The sequence below is a fragment of the Coenobita brevimanus genome, chromosome 55, assembly GCF_032717465.1.
Source record: "Coenobita brevimanus isolate Jiangsu-jjx chromosome 55, ASM3271746v2, whole genome shotgun sequence".
Classification (NCBI taxonomy): Eukaryota; Metazoa; Arthropoda; class Malacostraca; order Decapoda; family Coenobitidae; genus Coenobita; species Coenobita brevimanus.
Genome location: NC_137008.1, coordinates 57,973,974 through 57,999,089, shown reverse-complemented (window position 1 = coordinate 57,999,089; position 25,116 = coordinate 57,973,974). Strand labels below are relative to the sequence as shown.

The 25,116-nt window shown below is 41.3% G+C and overlaps 1 protein-coding gene across 1 annotated transcript in view; it reads right to left on the bottom strand.

Annotated features, from left to right (window-relative positions):
- The window catches only part of LOC145401336 (uncharacterized), a 109,495-nt gene that overhangs the window by 17,069 nt on the left and 67,310 nt on the right, over positions 1-25,116 (bottom strand). The window contains exons 10-14 of the mRNA XM_080273661.1: positions 23,996-24,132; positions 20,977-21,271; positions 10,771-10,988; positions 10,395-10,496; positions 2,702-2,782 (exon numbers count right to left, since the gene is read on the bottom strand). Coding sequence (XP_080129787.1) covers positions 2,702-2,782; positions 10,395-10,496; positions 10,771-10,988; positions 20,977-21,271; positions 23,996-24,132 — 833 coding nt within the window. The remainder of the gene's footprint in view (positions 1-2,701; positions 2,783-10,394; positions 10,497-10,770; positions 10,989-20,976; positions 21,272-23,995; positions 24,133-25,116) is intronic.

Below are 25,116 nucleotides of genomic sequence, written 5' to 3'. Positions count from 1 at the left end.
CAGGCTTCAGTATACAGCAACCCCTCAATGATCCAAACTAACACAGCCCAAGCAATGTCTGGGACTTGGGCAAAATGCCCCTGGACAGGTACTTATAGACCCCAACAAAACTTAACTTTGAAAGCCACCTAAATAACTCCCTACCAGACATGCATTGCACCTATTTAATACCCTATTCACTTAAATAGGGGACAGAAACCATAAAATAAATGAAAAGGAACCAGAGAATGAGAAATTACAAGCCAGTAAGGAAAATATTTAGCAGCGTGCAGGGTACTTACAGCACGTCCATGGCCATCTCAAAGATTAACCCGCCTCCTCTATGGTTCTGATAGTAGTGAAGGTGCACTTGAAACACATACAGTAATCCAGTGTTGCACTGCACTTAATCCTTTGCACTGTGAAATACAATATAACTTTTTAACACCGCACATTCTGTTCTTATTTATGTCAAGCCAGTTGCAACACACTAGTGTTGCGCTCTGCACTTAATCCTTTGCACTCCGATTTCTAATTTCTTAACACTGCACAACACTGTAAATTCCCATGTGGTCTTGTGGCAGCAGGGCCTGCAGCATGTAGGGCACCACCACAAAAGCGAGCACGAGGGCAGCCATGGCTTCGAGCATGAAGTCATGACGGTAGGTACGAAGGAAGTGAGGAGGATGCACGGGAGCTCTAGCGGATGTCGCCCAAACTAGCCTATGCGCCCAAACACAGCTGTTCATCACTATGCGGCAAATTTAAACTAAAGATGAACACATATTGGACTCCTGAGGGGGGGGGGGCAGTTCATTTTGGACATTCGTCCAGATGGCCTTTTCTCTGGATATCTTAGGGAATATCCGAGACTTGGACTAATGGACCCAAGCCCAAAATGTCTGGGACCTGGGCATCCGAGTCTCATAGGGGTTACTGTATCCGGGCCGTGACCGAATGGTTCAGTGGTTGAGTAAAATATAAAATTATCCGTATGAGAGCTCCAGTTTAAGTTTGTAAAACAGAAATTGAATCATAGCATAAGCTGTTGTGTAAATTCCACCCCCACTCTCCTACAAGCAGTCCTGTAGTCCCATTGGAGCACCTAGACTAATTATTGGTGGTTAAATGAATTACAGATCATAGCTGCTTGCCATAAAGATACAATAATAATGAGAATTAGAAGTATTGTAGAGGAAATGGTCTTTCTTTCAGAAGAAACGCTCTGATGTCTTCACTACAGCTGTCTGTCTGCAAGTGATGGTAATGCTATGTAGGTGCTGCCTGCTATATGATAACTGCCTGCTAAGCACAGATGATGTGAAGGAAGTGGGCATGGCCAACGAAGATTTCCAGTTGGAATGGACTGTAGATATCAGTTATCTAATGATTAAACAAAACCTGTTTTGATTTATCAAGCCTTATTTGCAAACTTTAATTTTCAAAAACTGGTGCTGTGATTGGACAATTTGAAAGTAGTTGAAGGTTTGCCAGAGGTCCCCAACTTGAACCCAACTTTGTGAAGGCACACTTGTGTCTCAATTCTGGATATGGCTAAGTCAAGCTGAATGAAACCAAAATGTAAGCCACGAGCCAGGGCTAAGGACGATCCCAAGCTTGACTTCCAAGTCCAATTATGCCTCTTTCTTGCATTTAGGCCATTATTCCTGAACAGCACACAAATATTTCTTCAGTACCTCAAAAATATAGTCCTTTTAATTTCTTATTGATGCACATCAAGTTGTCACTGTCAAAATGTTCATTAAAACATGGGTGCATCCTGCATGTCAATGTGTCTTACTTGGCAGGAAATATGATGCATTATCAACGAAGGATGAAATTATTCTTGGCAACTGTTGCTCTCCTACAGGTCACTTATAGTTTTTAGGCAAAAATAATGAATCCACAGGAAGACACTGAATTATTCTGGCTGTGGGTGAAAATATAAGTAGCTGCTCTCTTATTTCCAATTTAACTTAAAAATGCAGCATTAAGGTTATCTACCATGTTCTTGGTTGGGGATACTCGCTCTCTCTCTCTTTTTTTTTTTTTTTTTTTTTTTTTAAAGCTAATGTTTATGTTTTTATCTTAACTGCACTCCCAAATTTATCCACAAACACCTTTAAACACACCTTCTGGTGAGAATAATGGTCATGATTATGACAACAGAAAGTTAAACCACAGTAATTTGCTTTAAAAACTCAACAATTACATAGGTAGACGAGGCATGAAGAAGTGAAGGCTGAGCAGTGCCAATGTGCCATAAAGTGCATCTGAATGCTTATGCATAGTTGAAGAACTGTGGAATCTTGCTTTATCATCAATGCTTAACTGGCCTTACCTCTGTAGTACTGACTGCCTCACGTAAGGCCAGAATTATGCCGATGAGTGAATGAACGGCAACTCAATGTACTGTACTTGAACTACTCTCTGATTCCTCTTCAACTCGTCTCCTTTCATTCCTCAGCACTTACCCTCCACCTACATTTCTTCTCTCACTCCTTCTCATCCCTCAGTACTCACTCTTCACCTTTCATCCCTTCTCTCACTTCTCATGCCCTAGCACTTACTCTTCTTATACCTACAACACTCTCCACTTTTCATCTCTTCTCTCACTCCTTGCACCTCAACATTCACCCTCCATCTCCGACTCCCTCCCACTGCTATCCATATTACTCCTTCTAATCTTTTTCTTACCGCTCTCTCATCTCTCAGCACTTACCCTCCACCTCTCATCCCGTCTCTCATCAACTATCTTCTGTTGGGGTGTGGCTGATTCCTCCATCTTTTTCTTCATCTCCTCCTGTTAAAAGACAACATTATTAAAATACATACTTCCTGTTGCAAATGGTTGCTTTCCCCTTTATGGAACAGTTCTCTGATGCACACACAGAGATCAAAGGGTTGGCCTTCATGCTGTGTACATTAGCTCCATTGCCCACATATAACTTTTAGAGGTCTGGTGGTATAATGAGTTACAGGACTCCAGCTGGATGTAACCCATTGGGGTCTAATTCCAAGGGGTGGCTGAGGTTTAATGCTCACACAACACTGCTGTGGGGCAAGCGGCCGATCATTCTTGTTATGACCCTTTCACTCTGATAGCATCCTTTCCATTTCATTTTCCTACTTTCAAACAAATTTCTTAAGATTAGGAAAGACTTTTTGAGCTGGAGGGATTGAACATAATCTTATCTAACCCTTTTCCAAAACAGGTCCTTCCAAAGATTAATAAAACCATTCAGGGAAGCAATGACAAAAGTACATCATCAGACTGAAAAGCTTAAATGCTGTGCCTTACTGTGGCAAGATGTCAGCTACAAAGGAGCATCAGTTCGCAGCATAGGAGAGTCCTGCAGGAGCGGTTGCTTGCCTGCGATTGATGGGTCTGCTTGGCTAGACAGACTTGGGCTGATCAAAAACAACTGAACTGCATAGTGGATGGATAGTAAAGATACTATAGCCTATTTGATTTGATGAGACGAGATGAGCCTTAAGCTTTTGAAAGCTGGCAGCTGATTGGTTGTCCAAGTGAATTCATTATTAATGACACACTTTAAATTATTTTTAAAACAGTGAAAATTCGATTATCCTTGTTTGGATTATCCAGGTTTCGGTATATCCGGGCTATAACAAAATGGTCCAGTGGTATGGTAATACATAAAATTATCTGTATGATAGCTCCAGTTTAAATAGAAAACATCGAGCTGCTAGCAAGCGAGCCACGAGTAAATGAGCATGAGTCTACCCCCCACCCACACTTGCTCACAACTCGATCACAAGGGTGGTAGGGTGGTTTGGTGAGGCGACTGATAACCTAACCCAACGAAGCTTAACTACCTAATAACTCAACCTAACCTAACCTAACCTGGGCTCCAGTTGGGAAACTGGGAAACAAAATTCACCTCTGAGTATATTAAGTTTCTTCCATTATGCCAAAAACAATCATAGGTACAGCTTAAGGAACATGATAATAATAATGGAGGAAATCTTTCAGCAAGCGAAGGTAATTTACCACCCTCAAAATAGTCAGAAAATTACAAAAACAAACTAGAGGTATAAGAATTGAATTGGTAAGGTCTTTAGGCAGTATGCTTAGACGAAAATTTATGGGTTTCACAATTTTGGGGGACGAAATGGAACAAAATGTTTGTTAATCAGAAAAAATTACCCTTTGATCCCATGTGTTTTCGTAAGTTACCACTCAGTTCCACATTCTTCATTCAATATCGTGCTTCCCAACACATTTCGAACCGACTACGCAAACAGTTATTTCTGCTCCTTAAAGTTCAGTGTACATTTACTGCTCATTCTTTTTTCTGTTTTTACGTGTACGTGTGAAAGAGAGAGCACTGAAACAAACAATAATGTATCCCATTAATCCCTTCATAGATGCCGGGCTTGAACAATGCGTTACTGTACCATTGTCAGTGACAATGAGTTAGGGCAAGCTATAAATAACCGAGGACAATTATGTGAAGGGAACGAAGGTCACTGGTATGCTTACACAACCCTACTCTACCATCCCATACAGTCAGGCGGTCACTTCATCCCAGATGTTTATGCTGATATGTTTACATGCTAATGTAACATGCATCCTAATTTTAAGTTTCTTTCACTATGCCGGAAACAATCTTAGGTACAGCTTGTGGAACGTGATGATACAAGGGAGGAAATATTTCAGCAAAAGAAGGTAATTTACCACCCTCAAAACAGTCAGAAAAATACAGAAAACAAACTAGAAGGAATATGAATTGAGTTGGTATGGTCTTTAAGCAATATGCTTAGATGAAAATTTTTGGGTTTCACAATTGTAGGAGACAACATGGAACAAAAATGTTTGCTAGTTGGAAAATAAATTACTCTTTCAACCCACGTTCTCGAAAGTTTGCATTCAGTTCCTCATTCTTCGTTCGATATCGCGCTTCCCAAAACATTTCAGACCAACTGAGCATAGTTATTTCTGCTCCTTAAAGTTAAGTGTACATTTACTGCTTGTTCTTGTGTTCACTCTTATGTGTATGTGTGAAAGACAAAGTACTGATACAAACAATAATGTATTCCATTAACCCCTTCATGGGTACCAGCCTCGAATGCTTTACCGTACTGATGTCAGTAACGCTGAGTTAGGGCGATCTATAAAAAACTGCGAACAATTATGGGAAGGGAATGAAGGTCACTGGTATGTTTATATGAACCTCCCAAGCAGTCAGGCAGTCACTTCATCCCAGATGTTTTCACTGATGTGTTTACATGTTAACATAACATGTGCCCTAATTTTATTAATTTTTTCAAGAATCATAGCATATCACAAAATGGGTTGGGGGGGGGAACAAGCCACGTGCACCAGACGAGTCTCTTTACATCTGTAAGAAAAAGAAATTGATTTTAGAACTTACAAAAAATGGTCCTGCGGCCAGCCACTGGAGCACGCAAATTTCCGAACTCATGGCCATTGAGAGGGGCTAAATAAATACTGTACTTTAAGCACAAAAAGCATCTTACCAAATCAGTTCTTCCTGATAGTCTGTTATATTTTTCTGATTGTTTCTGGGTTGGTAAATAAACTATCTATCTATAGCCCGACGCCCTAATCCCGCAAAGGGTGGCCACAGACAAAACGCCTCCAAGTCACTCTGTCACCCACCATCTGACTCCCCTCCCCCCAACTCACCCCCCCCTCCCTCATATACCTCTCAACTCCATCCCTCCACCTCATCCTCGGTCTACCCCTCCCTCTCCCTCCCTCCACCTCACCTACATACACCCTCTTAGTCAGTCTTTCATTCTCCATTCTCTCCACATGTCCAAACCACCTCAGTGTATTTCTCCTAATCTTTTCAACCACATCCACATCTACCCCACAACGTTCCTTCACTTCTTCATTCGTCAACCTGTCCCTCCACGTCACTCCACATGCTCCTCTCAAGTAACTCATTTCCACTGCTCTCACTCTTGACTTGTTCCCCTCTTGCAAGGTCCACGCCTCGCTTCCATACGTCAGGGTAGGGATCACAATACCATCAAGCAGTGACTTCTTAACTTCCATACTCACCTCCCTATTTCTCATCACTGCTTTCAGTGTACCAACAACCTTTCTTCCCTGCTGTACCCTTTCACGTACTTCATCCCCCAGAGTTCCATCCTTACTCATCACACTACCCAAGTACTTGAATGCACTCACATTCTCCATATCCTCACCATCCAACCTCACTGCACTTCTTGTTAAATCTGTTTCCCCGTTGTTTTTAGCTGTTCTGCTGTGACAACTCGTTTGATTCGTTAACGTAATGGCGGAAGGGACTTTTCTAAATTGTTTAACTAAACCTGGCCAACACTATCTTAACTGTACCTAATAATTTAACCTAACGTCCAGCTGGGAAATTGGGAAACAAAATCCACCTTTCAGTACGCTGAGTTTCTTCCACTGAACTGGAAACATTCGTAGGTAGGGCAAGGAACACAATGATAATCACAGGAAGAACATTTTTTGGCAAGAAAAAGTAATTTACCAAACTGAAAATAGTCAGAAAAATACAGAAGCAAGCTGGATGAATATGAACTGAATTGGTAAGGTCTTTCTGCAGCTTAAAGTATATATTTACCAGTAAATAAATAAGTCTAACAGTACATATTTTTTGTTTCCGCCGGATTAATCGTGACTTCAGACTATTCAGGTACTCTTTCACACTATATAACCTGAATAATCAGACTGTCTCTGTATACGGATTTCAATAACCATTTGATAATAAGAATGCCAACATAAATTATTACATATAGTTACTATATTTGCATACATTAATTAAAAAAAAAAGGACCTGACCAAATTGATCACATGACCTAAATACATGTGAAATTTTGTATTCTCAGGACAAAACAAAACATGTCCACATTGAGTTTGAGTACCTTGATTCCATCCCCCCCCCCCCACCATGTTCAGGCATATTAACCCTTTAACCGCGGGTGTCATTCCAGAATGACGTTGCAAAAACTGGACCAAACCGCGGGTGTCATTCTCGAATGTTTGTGAATATTTTGAATACCCCGCGTTTTTTCCGTGCGCCAATTGTTTCAAGGGAGAGTAGCTATTAAGTTCTTTCACTCCAGCCGACCCCCACCTCCCTCTTCCCCCCCCTGGGGCCCCACCTCCCACCCCCTGGGCCCCCCACCCCACCCCTGACCAAGCGCGCATCAGTATCTGTCCAGCTGTGTGAATGACAACACATGTTGATGTGGCAGTGAAGTGCAGGCAATTACAGTGCCTTTTACCTGTCTCAGTGAACACAGAGTGGGTGTTTATCGTATGTGCAGTGTTCATATATGTTTATAGCATTATTATCAGAATGTGATTGGCATTTGGTAATGGTGTGTGAGCGAAAAATAGTGATTACAACACCGCTGATGTGGCAGTGAAGTGCAGGCAATTACAGTGCCTTTTACCTGCCTCAGTGAACACAGAGTGGGTGTTTATCGTATGTGCAGTGTTCATATATGTTTATAGTATTATTATCAGAATGAGGTTGGCATTTGGTAATGGTGTGTGAGCGAAAAATAGTGATTACAACACCGCTGATGTGGCAGTGAAGTGCAGGTAATTACAGTGCCTTTTACCTGCCTCAGTGAACACAGAGTGGGTGTTTATCAAATGTGCAGTGTTCATATATGTTTATAGTATTATTATCAGAATGAGGTTGGCATTTGGTAATGGTGTATGAGCGAAGGTAATGATGTGTGAGCGAAAAATAGTGATTTTACACCCCTCACTTCTAACGGCACTGCCCGTCCTGTGAAAGTCAACAAAGTCATGAAACCTACATCAATGGAAAGCTGAAGGTTAGTACTTTCTAATGGTACCTTATTTTTTTCTCTAGCTTTATTCTGTGCAGAGTTATTAAGGTTTAAAGGTTTGTTTACATTTGGCTGAAACCCCCGCGGGAGAGGACAGTCAGACCAAAACAATACCCGCGGTTAAAGGGTTAAGGTAAACTACACAATTACTGCGACATTATGTAAAATCTAACAGAGTAAAAATTGGGAATTCCATTGAAAAATTACTCGTAAACATAGGTGAAAAGCTACATGTGTCACCATAATCATCATCATCCGGACCTCCTTTCCTACCCTGGGCAACATGAGGAGTAGAAACATCCAGACAGCCAAAGTTTGCCCAATTCAATGGACCATGCTTCCATTCACTTATCATTCAAGCCCTCTAAATCCTGGCTCCATCAAATAGGCCAAAAAATTTCACCACATTCTGTAGCTTCACATATACAGTAGAGTCGCAATTTAAGACAAAAAGAAACAATGATCTTACAATAATACGTGCACTTAACTTCTCCCATAATTACTTAGCAGCATGGCAATTTCACTCAATTGCGCAAAAGAAACTGTGTAGGAAGTGGGTGCGTTCGGTACTGGATTTCCAGATGACTGGACAAAAAGAAACAATGATCTTACAATAACACATGAATTTAATTTCTCTCATAATTACTTAATAGCATGGTAATTTCACTCAATTGCATGAAGGAAACTGTGTAGGAACTGGGCGTGTTTAGTACTGGATTTCCAGATGACTGCGATCGTTTACAACTCTTGTGTTATGCTTTAGTCGGTCGCTGACTGGCTTCCTCAACCAGACACGACCCACGTGACCAAGGTACCATATCGCCTGTCACTGCCTGCCTCAGTATTGTGTTGTGTGATTGGTCGCTGTGATGAGAAGCATTTATTTGCTTATTTCCTTGCTCCTCATTTACTCTCAGAACTCTGAGCACATGGCTCCAAACTAACTTCAGTTATGCCTAAGCAATATGAAAGTGCTATGAACACTAGAAAAGCACTCATTCCAAAGGAAAGTGTAAAACTATTGGACGAAGTGGCATGTGATGCAGGAGTTTACATGCAAACGATCAGACAGATAATATCACACAACTGGTAAAATGACCAACCAGAATACCAGATAATTCTGACCATAACACTTACCTCTTGGACCTGTTCCTCACAAATAACCCAGATCATTACACGAAAGAACTGTCACCACTTGGATCCTCTGATCACAATCTCATCAGAGCCTCATTAGCCTGTCCCCACAAACCTTGTCGTTCTGAGCCTGTCAGAGTGATCAGATGGCACTTTGACAGGGCAGACTGCATTGGATTTGGAAATTATTTTGCCGATATACTATGGCAGTCTTTCTTCTCCAATGACATCAATTCTACCCAGTCCCACATTAATAATTTAATAGTGGTAGGTAGAGATACTCACCATCTACTCACTAGATGTAAGTACTGCTCTTGGGTGACTACCCTTTCCTCTCTTCCTTCCCTCTCTTCTTCTTTCCTTTATTCTTTCCTTTTCCTTCTGTCTGCGGGTGACTGCGCTGAGTGACAAGCCATTTACTACACTGAGTGGTAACCATATAACCAAATTATGGCATCTCATGATTTTGTGAGAAATTAAGGCACTCCAACCAGACTGAGGCTGTATAGGTTTATATCCATGAGGTGGTTGGGGTTTATTGCTCATGTAAGGCCACTCAGGGATGAATAAGGCAGGTCAATCTTATCTTAAATGTCAGGACCAAGTTGCATAGCCCAGGGCTCCTTTGTTCCTCATGAGGCAACAGTGGATTAGATGATGATGATAAAATGCTTCGTTAATAATGAATGCACTCGGACAACCAACAGCCGTCAGCTTTCAAAAGATTAAGGTTTGTCTCTACTCGGATCAAAGCAAATAGGCTATACCACCAGTGTTCTTTACCATCTTCCCAGTTAGGTTAAAAGACAAAGGCATCCATCCTAATCTGATGCAATTAGCCTCTTCGCTATTAAAATAAAAACACCTTTGCTTTCGGGGAGAATAAACTATCGGTTTTTATGCCACTAACTTTATGCAAAGGTTAACAGTTGCTAACCTAACTTCTATTTAACGTGATCAGAAATCAGCATTCTCTTGAAACTGTTAACATATCATTAAAAGCATGAATTTTGTTATGAAAAACCTGTATTCATAATGGGTGCACAAGAGTGTTCTGCCTCACTTATCTGAGGGTTCAAGACTTATGACACATTTACATGTCTCAGTTTAACACAGGTGCACCTAACATTTTCCACACACAAAGGATTGCCCACATACAGGCAAGGTAATTCAAGCAAATACAGAATTTATTACCATTCAACTTTTAGTTTAGTTTTCCCCTAGACAGCCTGACAATGAGGCTTCTGTGCATACCAATATATTGTTACACCACAAGAGGTTAGCTAAACAATGTCTGACAAACAATTAGCTACCTTCCATCCCTTTAGATCACGGAGGTTGAGAGCGGTCTTACTCACAAAATATGATATTGGATCTTTATCAGGCTTGGCTGTGACCACAGAAAAGATCTTACAGAAACTTAAAAAGCATACCTCAGTAGAAAAATCAACAAACAGGTTCTTAGGGTTGGAGACTGGCCATCGAACACCATGTAGGGCCATCCTGGTCTCATGGGCCTGGTCCTCAGTCTCATACTGGGGGAAAAAATTTATTAGTACAATTCCAAATGGAAGAACCATGCTACAAATTGCCTTACTATATTCACAAAATGAGAAAAGTATTCACACATTTTCTGCCTTATTGCAATGTACTGGAGAGTCATCTTTTGGGGGCTACTACTATTATAGTCTTTTTCCTGACAAATTCATTCAAGGTAAGCGTCAGGCTACTTGAATAAAAACAGAACAAAAGTTCTCACTTAAATTAAGCACCTTTCCTGATATTCTCCCAACTTGTAAAAAGACCTACCATTGCAAGGCACTTTGACTTAATGTTGTCAAGCCAGAAACCATCTGGTACAAGACGTCCAGTGCGCAATAACAACTCTCTCAGCTGGTTGAAGGTGAAAGGGCGCACAAGGTTGGTGATGACCACAACACGGGACGGAGGATTACGAGCTGGGGCAATGGCCGGCTTACTTGGGCCTGAACCAGGACCCTCAAATACCCTGATCTTACGCACCACCTCTGTGCAATTGGACAAAACATCTTTATAAGCATAACTGTTTGCTTACTGGACATTAATCTAACAACGTTAATAAATAACATGCAACATTTTCATCGTGTATTATAATAAAAATTATCAATTTACATTTGATGGAAAGATGACAAGGAGAGCTCTTCATTGTTACTTAGGATAAAAATCAGCATGGAAAAGGAACCCCCATTCATATTTTCCCCTCAATTTCTGATGTGACTGTCTGTGACACAAGTGCTGGGTGGTAGGATAGCCACATCCCTATGCCTGTATAAAGAACAGGCTAAGCAAAGTCCTGGCCAACCAATCTCATCCCACTGGAATGACTTGACACAGGAGGGATTCCACAGGTAATTTCTCCACTATTCCAAGGGTGTGTTTATTTTGACTGGTAACCCTCTCCTGCCCCCTGTGAGTTGTATCTTCAAAACCAAATACTTTTTAAGAACTCTCATAGTAAAGGGATTAATGAAGACTTTCTATTTTATATATGAAATTCTCTTTCAAGCAGCATAAAATCATAAGGAAGGGGGGAGGGAAGGGGAGAGCGAGAGAGAGAGAGAGAGAGAGAGAGAGAGAGAAACAAACACACACACAGCTGCCTCTCAGCCACTGCTGCAAACCTTAAGTAGTTTTCAGGAATTATGTTTGTCCTGTCTCTTTTAGTCTTATCTAAAGTGTAAAGTATTGTAACTTAATTTAGATCACCAAAAATGTAAAGAGCTATTGTCAGTGAGTATACATGAATGTTTATAGGAATTTCGGGAACAGCTGTTCAGTATTGTAACCAACCTTAAACATGGCCGACAATGTAAACACTGAGGGACCTGAATTTCCAGGTTTTGACATGGAAACAAGTGTAACGGATTTGGTTAAAACACTGATCATCAGGGTTAGTGAATTAGAAAAGAAAGTGGAGGATCTGGTATCAAGAAACATGCCTGAAAATACAGAAAACACTATACAGAGTCTGATACAGGCCAATGAGACAGCAAACCACAAAATCGAGAATTTGAAATGAGAAAATATCGAATTAATCCCCAGGGTACGCAATTCTCCAGCCTCGACTACCCTCCAGGACGCAAAAACAGGCCTATTTTTCGACTTTCTCAAAGGTTAAAAGTTTTATGCCCGATTTATAAGCTTCAATTTACACACCTGAAAAAGCAAACCCCACCATCTTAGACCCAATAGTTACCGAGCTATGGCCTGTCAAAGTTTATAATAGTTATCCATCACCGTCCCCGTGAAAGAAAATATGCCACTTGCACCTGTTTTCTCCAGAAAAATATGTAAACAAATCACCAAAATCAATTTTTTTTGGTGTGCATTGATGTTATAAACCATTGTAATGTGCTTACAAAAAAATAAAATGGTGACAACCCCCCCCCCCCCCAATAAATATGATAAATAGTAAAAATTATCCTCCCCTCCTCTCCTCTCCCCATACCTCGAATCCCCTCCCCTCCTCTTGCCTCTCCTAACCTCCCCTCCCCTTTCCCCTTCCCCCTCCCCTCCCCATCGAGCAGTCAAATCTAGCTAGGGAAAATGGTCATGAACCCCTCAATAAAAATTTGATAAATAGTAAAAATTATCCTCCCCTCCCCAAACCTCCAGTACCCTCCCTCCCCTCCCCACTGAGCTGTCAAATCTAGCTAGTTTTCGTTTCGTTTCGTTTTTGAAGGCTCCAACATGCTTGCATGAGCCGGCATAAAATAAAATGTCTTTTTCTACTGGGTTTTGAATAAAGACAGCTAAAATAATTGTGGTATGCATATCTGTATGCAAAGACACAAATAAATAACAAGTAATGATTCAAAAACACATCCCATAACGCGTAAAAAATACACAAAATATTCGAGGCCGGGGAGGTGTTAGGGGGTGGGGGTGGGGGTAGAGGGAGGTTATGAGAGGTGGTAAGGCCAGGAGGGGGTGTATAGGGATAGGGGGATGGGAGGAGGCCATCAGAAGACACAAAGGAAGGACCCCAGAGGAGTACAGGGACATGGAGGGAGGGTAAGGGGGAAATACCCTCCTCCCAGATGACTGGGGGGGGGGGCACTGGAGGGGATCCACATGGGAGGGCGGGATGAATGAGGATGGGGTGGGAGGGGTGGTGGTGGTAAGAACGGTGGGAGGTAGGGTAGTAACAAGGTAGTGGGGTAGAGGGATGTGGCGAGAGGGAGGTGGGGGATACACCCCCCACTGCCTGGTTACGGGCCTGGGTCCCCCCTCAGGTGTGTCCAATACTTAGAACTGATTGGTTAGAAGCCATCTACGTCACAGCTGGGGTTGAGCCAGCTGCCGCCAGTTTTTTGTGGATGTTGTACGATCGGTTTTGCTCGTCCTTTTAAGAAATTGTGCAAAAAAGCTCGATCAATGAGCTTAGTACTTTAGGGGTTAAGGAGAAAACGAGAACAGTGCTGTAACAAAATGGAGAAGATGAGTAGTGTGTTAGAAGAGCAAAAGGCAAAGTAGGCACATGTAGAAGAGGAACAGAAAGAAGTGGTTAGCTTAGGGGAAATCATTCAAGAAGAAAGGGAAAGGAACAATAAAAAAACTGAAAAAAATTTAGTGAAAACATTGAAGAAAAAAGAGAAAGTAGTGAGAGAAACTGTAGAAAGGAGTAGATGTGTGGTAATATTTGGAAATAGGGAGGAGGAAGAAAAGGTTAGACCTGTGAGACTTGAGAGAGACACGAATCAAGTGAGAAAAATATTGGGCAAGATCAATCCCGAAATTAACAAGTGGGAAAAAGAAATTAAGGAAGTAAGGAGGATAGGGTCGTATAAGAAAGGGGAAGTAAGACCAATGAGTTAAGCTGTCGTCAGAAAGTGTAGTAAACGATATACTTAAAGTGACCTGGAAACTAAGTAAAGAGGCAGGGATGGAAAATGTTATAGTAAGAAAAGATTTGAACGAAGAAGAAAGAGAAGTTTTAAAATCTTTGAAGGAACAAGTGAAGGAAAAAAATGACAGGAGGACAGAGGAAGAATGTAAAACTTTTTTTTGGAGAGTGATGGATATGAAAGTAAGGAAGTGGTATGTGAGGAACTAGAAGTGAGGGAAACAAGGGGTATGGATATGGCAGCGAATAAGAGACGAATGAGTAAAGATAAAACCAGTGCCGTAAATCTAAGTATCACGTATAGTAATGTGGATGGGTTAATATCCAAAAAAGGGGAAATTGAAGACTATATAAATGAAAAGAAACCTGATATTGTTTGCTTGGTGGAGATGTTGATACTAAATTATTTGGATGGAACAGTTATAATATTTGGAGGAAAGATAAAGAAAGCAAGTTTGGGGGAGGTATAATGATTTTAACCCCCAGTGACCATAAACAAAAAATACAGAAATTGAAAATATCATGGCTGAACTTTTGGGAGTTGAAATAGAAGACAGTTATGGAGAAAAAATAGATGTAGTATTTTATATGCCTCCCAAAACTAGTGCATGGACAAATGAAGATTATGAACAGTTAATAAGTGCATCCATTATTAAACTAAAGATGATACTTGAACGAAGAAATAGAATAATAATAATGGAAGATTTTAAACGTAGAGAAGTGGACTGGGAGAGTATGGATGCTGGAAGCAATGAGGAATCATGAGGAAATAACTTCATGGAACTGGTGGTAGAAAACATGTTAACCCAAGTAATTAAGAAAACATGTTAACCCAAGTAATTAAAGAAAATACAAGATTTAGGGGTGACGACGAACCATCAAGACTTGACTTAGTATTCACAAAGGACCCAAATGATGTGGGGAACATAGCCTACCAATGCCCCTTTGGTAAAAGTGATCATCTGGTTATTGAGATGGAAGTGGTGGGAGTAAGGGATGGAGAAAAGGATGAAAAACACAGGAAGAATAGATGCAATTACGGGAAGGCAGACTTTCCTTCCCTGAGGAACTTTTTCCAAAACGTAGACTGGAGTAAAATGAATAAGATCACAAATGTTGATGAGAAATATGAAGTTTATGATAGAAGTGTATAAAACAGGAGTTAGTAAATATGTCCCAAAATTTTCTGCAGCTATGGAAAGGAAGAAAGAATGGTTTAACAACAGATTTTTTTTTTTTTTTTTTTTTTTTTTTTACGTGTTCGACTCAGGGCCTATTTCATTGGCCTATCCCAAGGCCCGGTAGTCCTCCTACACCTCCACATGTCACCACTTCGGCGTTAACACCCACCGTCCACAATGAATACATGCTAGGGCTGTCTCATACAGGACTGGTGTACTGGTATTAGAGGGGGGTACTTTTACAACATGTCGGCGGGCCATCTGGTAGATCAGGAAAGTCTGCTTTTTAGGAAATTCAAATCCTTAACCCCTTCTTTACCGACCCCTCCCCCTAGTGTAAACACTACGTTTACCCCCCATACCGACCTGATAGCTCCCCTCCCATAGTGTGACGGGTAGTGTATACTGTATTTTTTGCCACGTCAAAACTATTCACTCTTTGTGATTTGTCTGTATACTGATGATCACATAAACCCAGCATGATGTCAGTAATAAAAAAAGATTATAATATAAATCATTACGGTGTATAAGTTTACATATCTTATGCTGAAGTACTGTTACCCAGGTAACTACTGTAAAAACTGGCTTGAAAAAAATGTTCTGCACAGATGGATGGCTTATTTATTTACCTTGTAAGCTGAGCATGAAGTGTGTGGACATATGTGATGGTGGCGGCGACCTTGACCCACTTGTTGCCGAGAGTGCAGCAACACTAAGCTCGCTACTGATCTCCTCCTCCTCCTCACTCACATCAACCTCGCTATCATTTTCAGGATCACAGTCATCTACTGACACATCAGACACTGCTGCATCATCATCTGATACATCTAAATAAGTATCCTCATGAGGAATAAACTCATCACTACCGGAATCCCCCAGAGACGCCATGAGAGAAAAATACCCCGTACACCCTCTCTTGCGGTCAAGTGCGTGGTAACTGACTCTGTCAGGCAGGCCAAGGGGTGTAAATTTTGCCGTATGTCAGCAGAAAATATAGTACGATATCTGTAGTAGAAATTATAAATAAAATAATGATTGGTCTAAAAGAGGTTACATCACAGATGAGTGAGCAAGCAATTGGTGCCACCACAACTCAGTCATGACGTATCTTATGATGTCAGAATTCGTCACAGTCTTTGTTGTCAAAACACAGAGCTGTTGCTAACACGAGGTCCTCAGAAACAGCCTTACCGGGCTACCCTGAGGCCCATAAGCTGCCATTCATTAGAGGGTGTACCAGCGTACCACAGTATCATCAAAACACATTTTCGGTAAAGAAGGGGTTAAACTGTTCCCTGCCCCAGCCAGGATTCGATCTTGGGTCCATTAGGACTGCATGCCCCCTCTCTACCGATTCAGCCACCGCCTCCCCTGGCACATGAGGCAAGAAAAAGAGCATGGAATAAAGTGAGAAGAAGGTATAGTGAAAGGGCTTGGGAGGCGGACAAGCAGGTAAGAAATGAATATGTAGTGTGGAGAGAAGAAGAAAGGAAATATGAAAAAATATCATAACTAATTTAAAAAAGGAGCTGAAATTATTTTATAGGTTTGTGAATGGTAAATGAAAGTCAAGGACAGTATAATACAATTGAGGGATGGAGATGAAACCTATGAAAGAGAAGAAGAATTGTGTGAAATAATGAACATCAAACTGCAGTCAGTCTAGCTGGAGGAGGAATTTAGGGAACCTGAAATAGAACTCAGGGTGACGGGAATGGCAGAAATTACAGTGGACGTGAATGAGGTGCTGTAGCTGATGAGGGATTTGGACGTAAGAAAAGCAATAGGACCAGATGGATCCTGAAGGAATGTGCAGACCAGTTAGTGTGGCCTGTTTATGTCATCATTAAGACCGCTGGAAAATGGACAGTTACCTAAAGGTTGGAAAAGAGCAAGTATTGTGCCAATCTTCAAAGGAGGAGATAGGGAAGATCCACTCAATTATAGACCTGTATCACTTACTAGTATTGTTGTAAAATCTGCGAGAAAACTGTTAGAAAAAGATAGATGAGGTATTTAGAAGAAAATGAAGTGACAACACCAAGACAATTTGGTTTTAGGGAAGGATGATCATGTGTTACTAACCTATTAAGTTTCTACAGTAGGGTAACAGATGTCATACAAGAAAGAGAGGGATGGGCAGATTGCGTCTATCTTGACCTAAAGAAAGCATTTGACAAGGTGCTCTATAGGACACTGCTGTGGAAGTTGAAGACCTTTGGAAGGGTGCATGGGAAACTATTAAAGTGGATGGAAGATTGATATGATGGCAGATGAGAACAGTTATAAGATATAAGGTTTCACAGTGGAGAAACATGACTGGTGGAGTACCCCAGGGCTCTGTCTTAGCCCCAATAATGTTTCTGATTTATGTAAATGATTTACCAGAGGGTTTAAATAGTTATATGAGTATGTTCGCAGATGATGCTAAAATCATGAAACATATTAAAGGTACTGATAGTTGTAAAGAACTGCAAGAGGACTTGGACAAACTTCACAGCTGGAGCCAGACTTGGAAAATGGATTTTAATGCCAAGAAGTGTCATGTATTAGAAATGGGAATGAGTGAAAAATGACCGCACTGGACATATAAAATGGGCACTGAGATAATTTGTAAGACTTGGGAGTGACTATTCAGGATGACCTGTCACCAGAAAAATATATAAATAAAATCATTGCAGGAACTTGAGGATTACTGACCAATATGAGAGTGGCTTTTAATTATATGGATGATGAAATGCTGAGGGAGTTGATAGTGACCACGATAAGACCAAGGCTAGAGTATGCGGCTGTGGTATGGTCACCTCATTTGAAGAATATTAATAAACTAGACAGGGTTCAACAGATGGCAACAAGGATGATACCATGTTTAAAGGAACTCACCTACGAGGAGAGACTGGAAAAACTGAAGTTACCAACGCTGCGTGATAGAAGAGAATGAGGTGACTTGATCACGATATTTAGAAATTTAAGAGAATTGGAAAGGGTCGACAGAGAGGATCTTTTTGTGTTGGATGATGGAAGAACAAGAGGTCATGACTTCAAGTTGAGGAAAAGTAGATGTCTTAATAATCTTAAAAGGTTCAGTTTCCCGAATAGAAGCATAAGTATTTGAAATGACTTAGACGAGGAGGTGGTGCAGGCAAAGAACATTCATGTGTTTAAAACTACAATAGATTGGATTAATGTAGATATGGAGACAGGACAACACGAGCTTAGCTCAATTCCTGTATACTATAAATAGGTAAATACACACACACAGCCAAACTGGGGGTTAATAATAGACATATTGCTGATGAAAGGCCTTTAACGACAAGAATATCTGTCACTACTTGATAATTTGTGAGTAGCACAGTAGGCTCGCACAGTGCGCGAGAGATTGGGCAATCCATGACCTCGCGCACTGGGAATTTGTGCACTGGGAATACATAATCTTATGGGAAAAATTACATATGGGCGGTACCCTCTAATACCTGGACATTTTTTGGCATAAAAAAGGTCAAATTTTTCAGACACTGTACTATAGATATAGCTGCAATAACAAAAATATGGGCAGTCACCTTAACAACAGTAGACAACAGGCCTGATGGATTTAAACAACAAGAGTTCTGAGGCACGGCAACGCACTTACAGCGCCCCTGCCACCATCCCGGCCGCACCACGCTTGTTTAACGGTTGCCAATGTTGTATTATTCCAGGCTTTGACAAAGAAATTTACGGCCTGTTGAATGTTACATTTCTTCCAGAATGCAGCAACAGTCATTATGGTGGGGGTTGTAGGTATGCCAGGTGATGCAGGTTAGTCAGGTGGGGCTGTGAAGGTGGAGAGGGAGGCAGCTGGTCAGTCAGGTGGGGCAGTGGAGGACGGTGGTGGGCGAGTCAGGGGAGGTGGTGAGGGGAGGATCCTCCCTCTGCCTCCTTGCTACTGCTCACATTTTTGGCAATTTCCTTCATCTCTTCTTGCTTGTTTGTTTCATTCCTCATCTTGTTATGGACGTATTGGCAGTATAACAACTTGGTATTCACGAAATAAACATCATTATTATAGAAACTGGGTATCTATTCTAACTTACTGTTATTGCCGAAAACGTTATTATTGAAGCTGTTATTGGCTCCTCTTGAGCAACTTCCCCATGAGCCTCTAAGTCACTATTGGCACATTGTGTGTGTGTGTGTGTGTGTGTGTGTGTGTGGGGGTGTCGCGTACTGATGGAAAATGGCATTTTTAAGCCACTTCTTGCCTCTACCTCATGTTTTGTGGGGTAAACTCGCGCATTCAAGGTTTTTTGTTATGATTTTTGGTCACTCGCGCACAATGCGATTTGCGCACTGTGATGTCGCGCACTGGGCGAGCCTACTGTAGTTTGTAAAACAAGTGAGGCAATGGGATTACCACTCACACTGATACAAAGGAGGAATGGGGCTTGAGGCCTCCACTCCTGCTCTGCCAGTCATCTTTAAAATGCACATAATAAGCCGAGAGAGAGAAAAGAAAACACACACACACACACACATATATTCCAAAGTATCAGTTCTTCCAGATGAGCTAAAGGACAGCACAGTTTGTTAAATGACATACTGGGTAATTTACCTTTTAATGCATGTGGAGCAAGGTGTCTCAGCTCTGCTACCTAATTTTAAATATACTAGTTCATTGAAAAGTAGAAGGGGGAGCTCACCATCCACTCACTCATAGTGCTGCTTTGGGTGTCTGCCCTCTCCTCTCTTCCTTTCTTCCTCTTCTGTCTTTCTTTCCCTCGTTCTTTCCTCTTCCTTCTGCCGAAGGGTGACTTTACACTCCCTCTTCTGTCATGCATTCATTCATTCATTCTTTCCTCTTCCTTCTGCCTATGGGTGACTCTACACTGCACATCTCTTGTAAAATTTGCTTCTAAGAGATTGGGTGTGCTAAGACGACTCCATTCCTCCTTTACCCCTGCACAGTTGTTGACTCTATACACAGGTTTTATCTGCCCGTATGGAGTACAACTCTCATGTGTGGGTAGGTCCCCCACATACAGCTCTTCTCAATAGGGTGGAGTCAAAGGCTTTTTGTCAAATTAACTCTCCTCCTCTTACTGACTCCCTACAACCTCTGTCTCTTCACCTCACTGTTGCATCTTTATCTCTTTTCTATCTCTACTTCAATGGTCACTGCTCCTCTCAACTGTCTGCTTGCATACCTTCTCCTCTTCGACGGGTGCATAGCACCCGTCTCGCAGCAAACTCTCATTCCTTTTCTGTCCAACTCTCTAAAGCAAGAGTGAACCATTACTCCCAGTCCTTCATTTATGCAACAGGTCAACTCTGCAACTGAACTCAGGAACTGTCTCCCTCTGTCTGTATTTCCTGCTTCCTATGATCTCCAGTCTTTCAAACGCAGTGTGTCCAGGCATCTCAAAATGAACAGATCTTGAATTTGGCTTTCTCTTGTATTTTGTTTTTCTTTTGGAAGCAACAATTTGCGGGCTCGTGGCCTTTGGTTCCTTCTTCGCATAATAAAAAAAATACTAAAAAAAAGTTTCCAGTACACTAAGAAACCATTTACGATGCTGGGTGGTAACCATATAGCCAATTATGGCGCCTGGTGATTTAGAGGGAAATTAAGGTGCTCCAATCTAACAGAGCCTCTGTAGGTTTATATCCAAGGGGAGGTTCGGGTTATTGCTCACATAATGCCACTCAGGGATGAGTGAGGCTGGTCACGTTCATCTTAAAGGTCAGAATCAACTTGCCTAACCCCAGGCTCCTACGCTCCTCATGGGGAAACATTGGACTGGATGATGGATGGATGGATGGATCTAATTTGCCTAAACCATATTCCAGAAGAAATCATGAGCTGTATTGGTAGAATGGAAAGGTGGAAAAATATAATATGTTGTCATCAAGTAATGTGCAATAAAGTATAGCACTTGGGATGCTCAGATAAAAAATTCTGTAAGTTCTTACTCTGGTCAGGAGTCCTAGAGCGGCGACGCTGCTTGCAAGGTACAGAAACTGGTGATGACTCCCTTACTCTCCTCTCTATTCCTCCCATTCTTCGGTCTCTGTCTCCTTCCTCCTCCTCCTCCTCTTCTGCACCCCTTTTGTTGACTGCAGCTGGTGGGGGTGGCTCAGGCCCTTCCACCAATGGACCCTCAGCTCCACCACTAGCCTCATCACTGGCCTCACCAGATTCTGCCTCTGAATCTTCACCCATGTGTACTTCAGATGCAGAAAGAGGCTTCACATCAGGAATGATTCTCTGTAACACACATCCTTTGTATTAGTTACAAATTGATATAAAATAGAGTATTAGTGCTGCTCTCTGATGCCTGCCTTTTCCTCCTTTTATTTCTACTTTCCATTCCTCCTTATATGTATTTTTTTCCTTCATTCTTTCCTCTTCCTTCTATCTACAGGTGACTACACTGAGTGACAAGCTGAATGGTTTTGTGTACACCAGGCTAAATGGTTTCGCATATGCCAGGAAACCATTTACTACCCTGGGTGGTGACCATATAACCAAATTATGGCACCTGGTGGTTCAGTAGGTAATTTAAGGTGCTAAAGTCGGATTCAGCCGGTGCAGGTTTACATCCAAGGGGTGTTTGGGGTTTATTGCTCAGGTAATGCCACTCAAGGATGAGTAAGGCTGGTCAATCTCGTCATAAATGTCAGGACCAACTTGCCTAACCCCAGGCTCCTTCTCTCCAGTGTTGCAACACTGGATTAGATGATGGACGGATGGATGAATTAAGAACACACAGTTTCCCTCGGATATGAGAGAGAAACGATCAAAACTTTAGATAGGTAACTCTTTTTAATCTCGGTAACCCTGGGTTTTGCATACCCCAAAGGGGGGGGGGGACTTGCATTTGGTTTATTGGAATGTGCTTTAAAACACAAGTAACCCAAGCCATTTTCTTTCACTGAGGTCCACCAAATCAAATTTTATATGAAAAAATATATTTTAGAAAGTTTAGGACAAAAACAAAATGCAAAATGTTATATATGCTAATTTTAACCGTAACCCTACCAAACTGAAAGCTAATATCTTAAACTTTTGGGTCATCTGCTGTAGACCAATGTTGGGACATCCTGTGAACAAAAGGAGAAACACAGCAAATGAAAATTAACTGCACACAAACAATGATACAGTAAAAGTCCAATTATTCGGTATCAACGGGACCAGGCCAATGCCGATTGATCGGATTTGCCGAATAATAAAAAAAACCTACCCTTACGTGTAATGGTGAACACTGTCATCACTACTTATATTATTACTCACATGTTGGGGAGACTACTGTATACTGTTTGATATTGTACAATCCTGTAATCAATACAGTACTATACCTGAATCTGAAAAATATAGAAATTTGTGAACATACAGTATACAAGTATAATGACACAGTAGGCCTACAAGTCACAGATAACACTTCCTGGCCTGCTGCAATGATACAGAATATTACCTACCCAATCAGTACATTACTGATACTGTGTGTGCTTGAGATAATACTAGGCTCACTATAATAGTAAGGCCTGCAAATGTGCGATAATATGATGCTCACTAAAATAGTAAGGCCTGTAAGTATAAGTTATATAAGGTGGAAACTGGTATAATGTTAGTGGAAAAGTATAACGTAAGTTGAAACAACAGTCGTAGTGAGTCATTTGTGGAAGAGTTCGACAATTTTCTTGTGTTCATGAAAGAAACAACACTTATATCACCTATATTTTTTTGTGAAAACCAATATATTCTTGTACTATATGTAAATTTGTACCAAATTAATAAATATCTACGTATTTTGAGTGTTTTTCAGTAGTTACCCCTACCACAGAAAACACGACAGTAGCAGCACGGCTACAGAGAACACACTATCAGGTGTTCAGAGGGTCACCTTTCTAGGCCATTTCTAACCTCAGGTGAGCACTTTCTTGGTGATTTTCCATTGTTTCTTACCAAAAGCAGAGGTGGGGGGGGGGGGGGGGGGTCGAAAATTTGTCGGGTTTTGGGGGTGGGTTTTTTAATAAATTAGCGGGTAACGAGTGGGTTAAATGTCAGGACCAACCTGCCTATTCATACACTCCTCATGAGGCACCATAGGATTGAATGATGGATGGATGGATGGATCCTTTCCAATACACTTTCATCAGCGCCTTTGCAAAATCCAACAGCCACTTGTACAGTTCAGTAATGTACACTTCAGAACACTAAGTTGCACTTATAAGAGACAAGAGGAGAGAGGAGGGTCAGCGATACATATGTCAGACACAGCAGCACTAGAAGACCAGCCAGGTTTTGAAGGGAAGCCCACTGCAACATTGCCATTTAATCATAATAATGTTTTGAATGAGAGAGTGGAATGTTGGCTCGTCTGTATATCGGTACTATAGCGGCAGAGGAATATATACAATGCAAAGTGAGAGAACATCCATCTTCCTGCTGCCACCCAATGAAAACTCAGTATTACAATTCTCCCTCCCCTGCCTTAGCCAATCAAAACTCTTCTACTCCCTACCACTGCTTCTCCCCACCAACACCCTGTGAGCAGTTAAGCCCACCAACTGTCAACTCTCCCTCTTTCCATCAACACTTCACCACGTTCATAGTTATTATACAGTATTAATTAACCCATTCTTTTTGTGCACTGTATTTCTTTCTTTTTTTGTGTGATTATGGCTGGCTGTTTGATAACAACCGTCTCATACAGGATAATAATGTACTTTTAGCCAGAAGAAAGGGTCCTTCATGCCAGAAAGTGTCAAGATTTTATGCTTACTGCCAGGTACCATTTTAATTCAGCCACTGGCTACACTGGATAATGTCGTATGTCAGGTAGTGCCGAGACGGATAATCGGGAGTTTACTGTATCTGTATATGGCTAAACGACTAATTTCAGTCAGTCTGAAAAATAAATAAACTTCATTTCTCATCTTGTCCCCAATATCAGTAACAAAACAGATGATTTCCTAATTAAAAACTGACCTTCAGTGAGGCTGATGAGATGTCAAGAGAAGCTTTGCCTGCTGAACTGCTACCCCACTTACGTTTCCTAGGTTTCTGTTCCTCCCCCTCAGGCTCACGCTGCTCCTCATCTCGAGACCGTCCCCGAGACAGGGTCACTGCCAACACAAAATTATTTATATTACTGACAGGTGAGTAATGGAACAATGGTTGTATGAGACTTACAGCATTTACTGATATTAAAAAACTGCATGATACAGAGAAGGGAAGACGTACAAAATGTAATATGTATACATCATAGGAATGGAAAGGTGTTGGATGCTGTGAAGTTGTTATGATGGATGCAAAGTGGAATGGAAGAAGGCTGTGCATGTACCTTCATAAAATAGCAAATGTGAGTAAAGGAAGTGCCAAAATCACCAAAATGTTGTAGGAAAGGTATTCATCATATATCATCCTGCCCTCCTTCCCCACCTAAGGATGGGATGAAGTAGAACCCAGAAAATAGCTGCTGCTGATCAACCCCACTCTGTATTACCAAGCAGACCCATCAACTGCCCCTGCAAACTACTTAGCAGGCAGATGTGCACATGTAACATTTGCCTGTCATCAAACATCAGAAAGTTCAAACAACGTCCATCAAGGATCTGTTTTGTCCCCTACACTAACTTATACATGCACAACACACCAACACCCCATACACCACAGATACACAAAGCTTCCTATGCTGATGTCATAACATTTACATGTACACACCAAAACACAAACACAGCCGCACACATCCTCCAACCTTACATCAACACACTACACGAATGTTTCACCACACACAGACTCAATATAGCCCTAGCCAATGTACAGTAACCATTCTCACAAACTGGACAGCATAATATAGTCATATTCCACACCTCATCATAAACAATACCCCCCTACCACACACACACACACACCCAAAATCCTTGGTGTAACATACGTCAATGTCATTTAAACAACACATCACAAACATTAAAAATGAATTAACACTAAGACTCAACGCCCTAAGGTCACTTGCCCATGCAACATTTGGACACAACAAAGAAAACACCACCAATATATACAAACAATATATACATTCAGTGATGAATTATTTAAGCTCTGCTTGGACT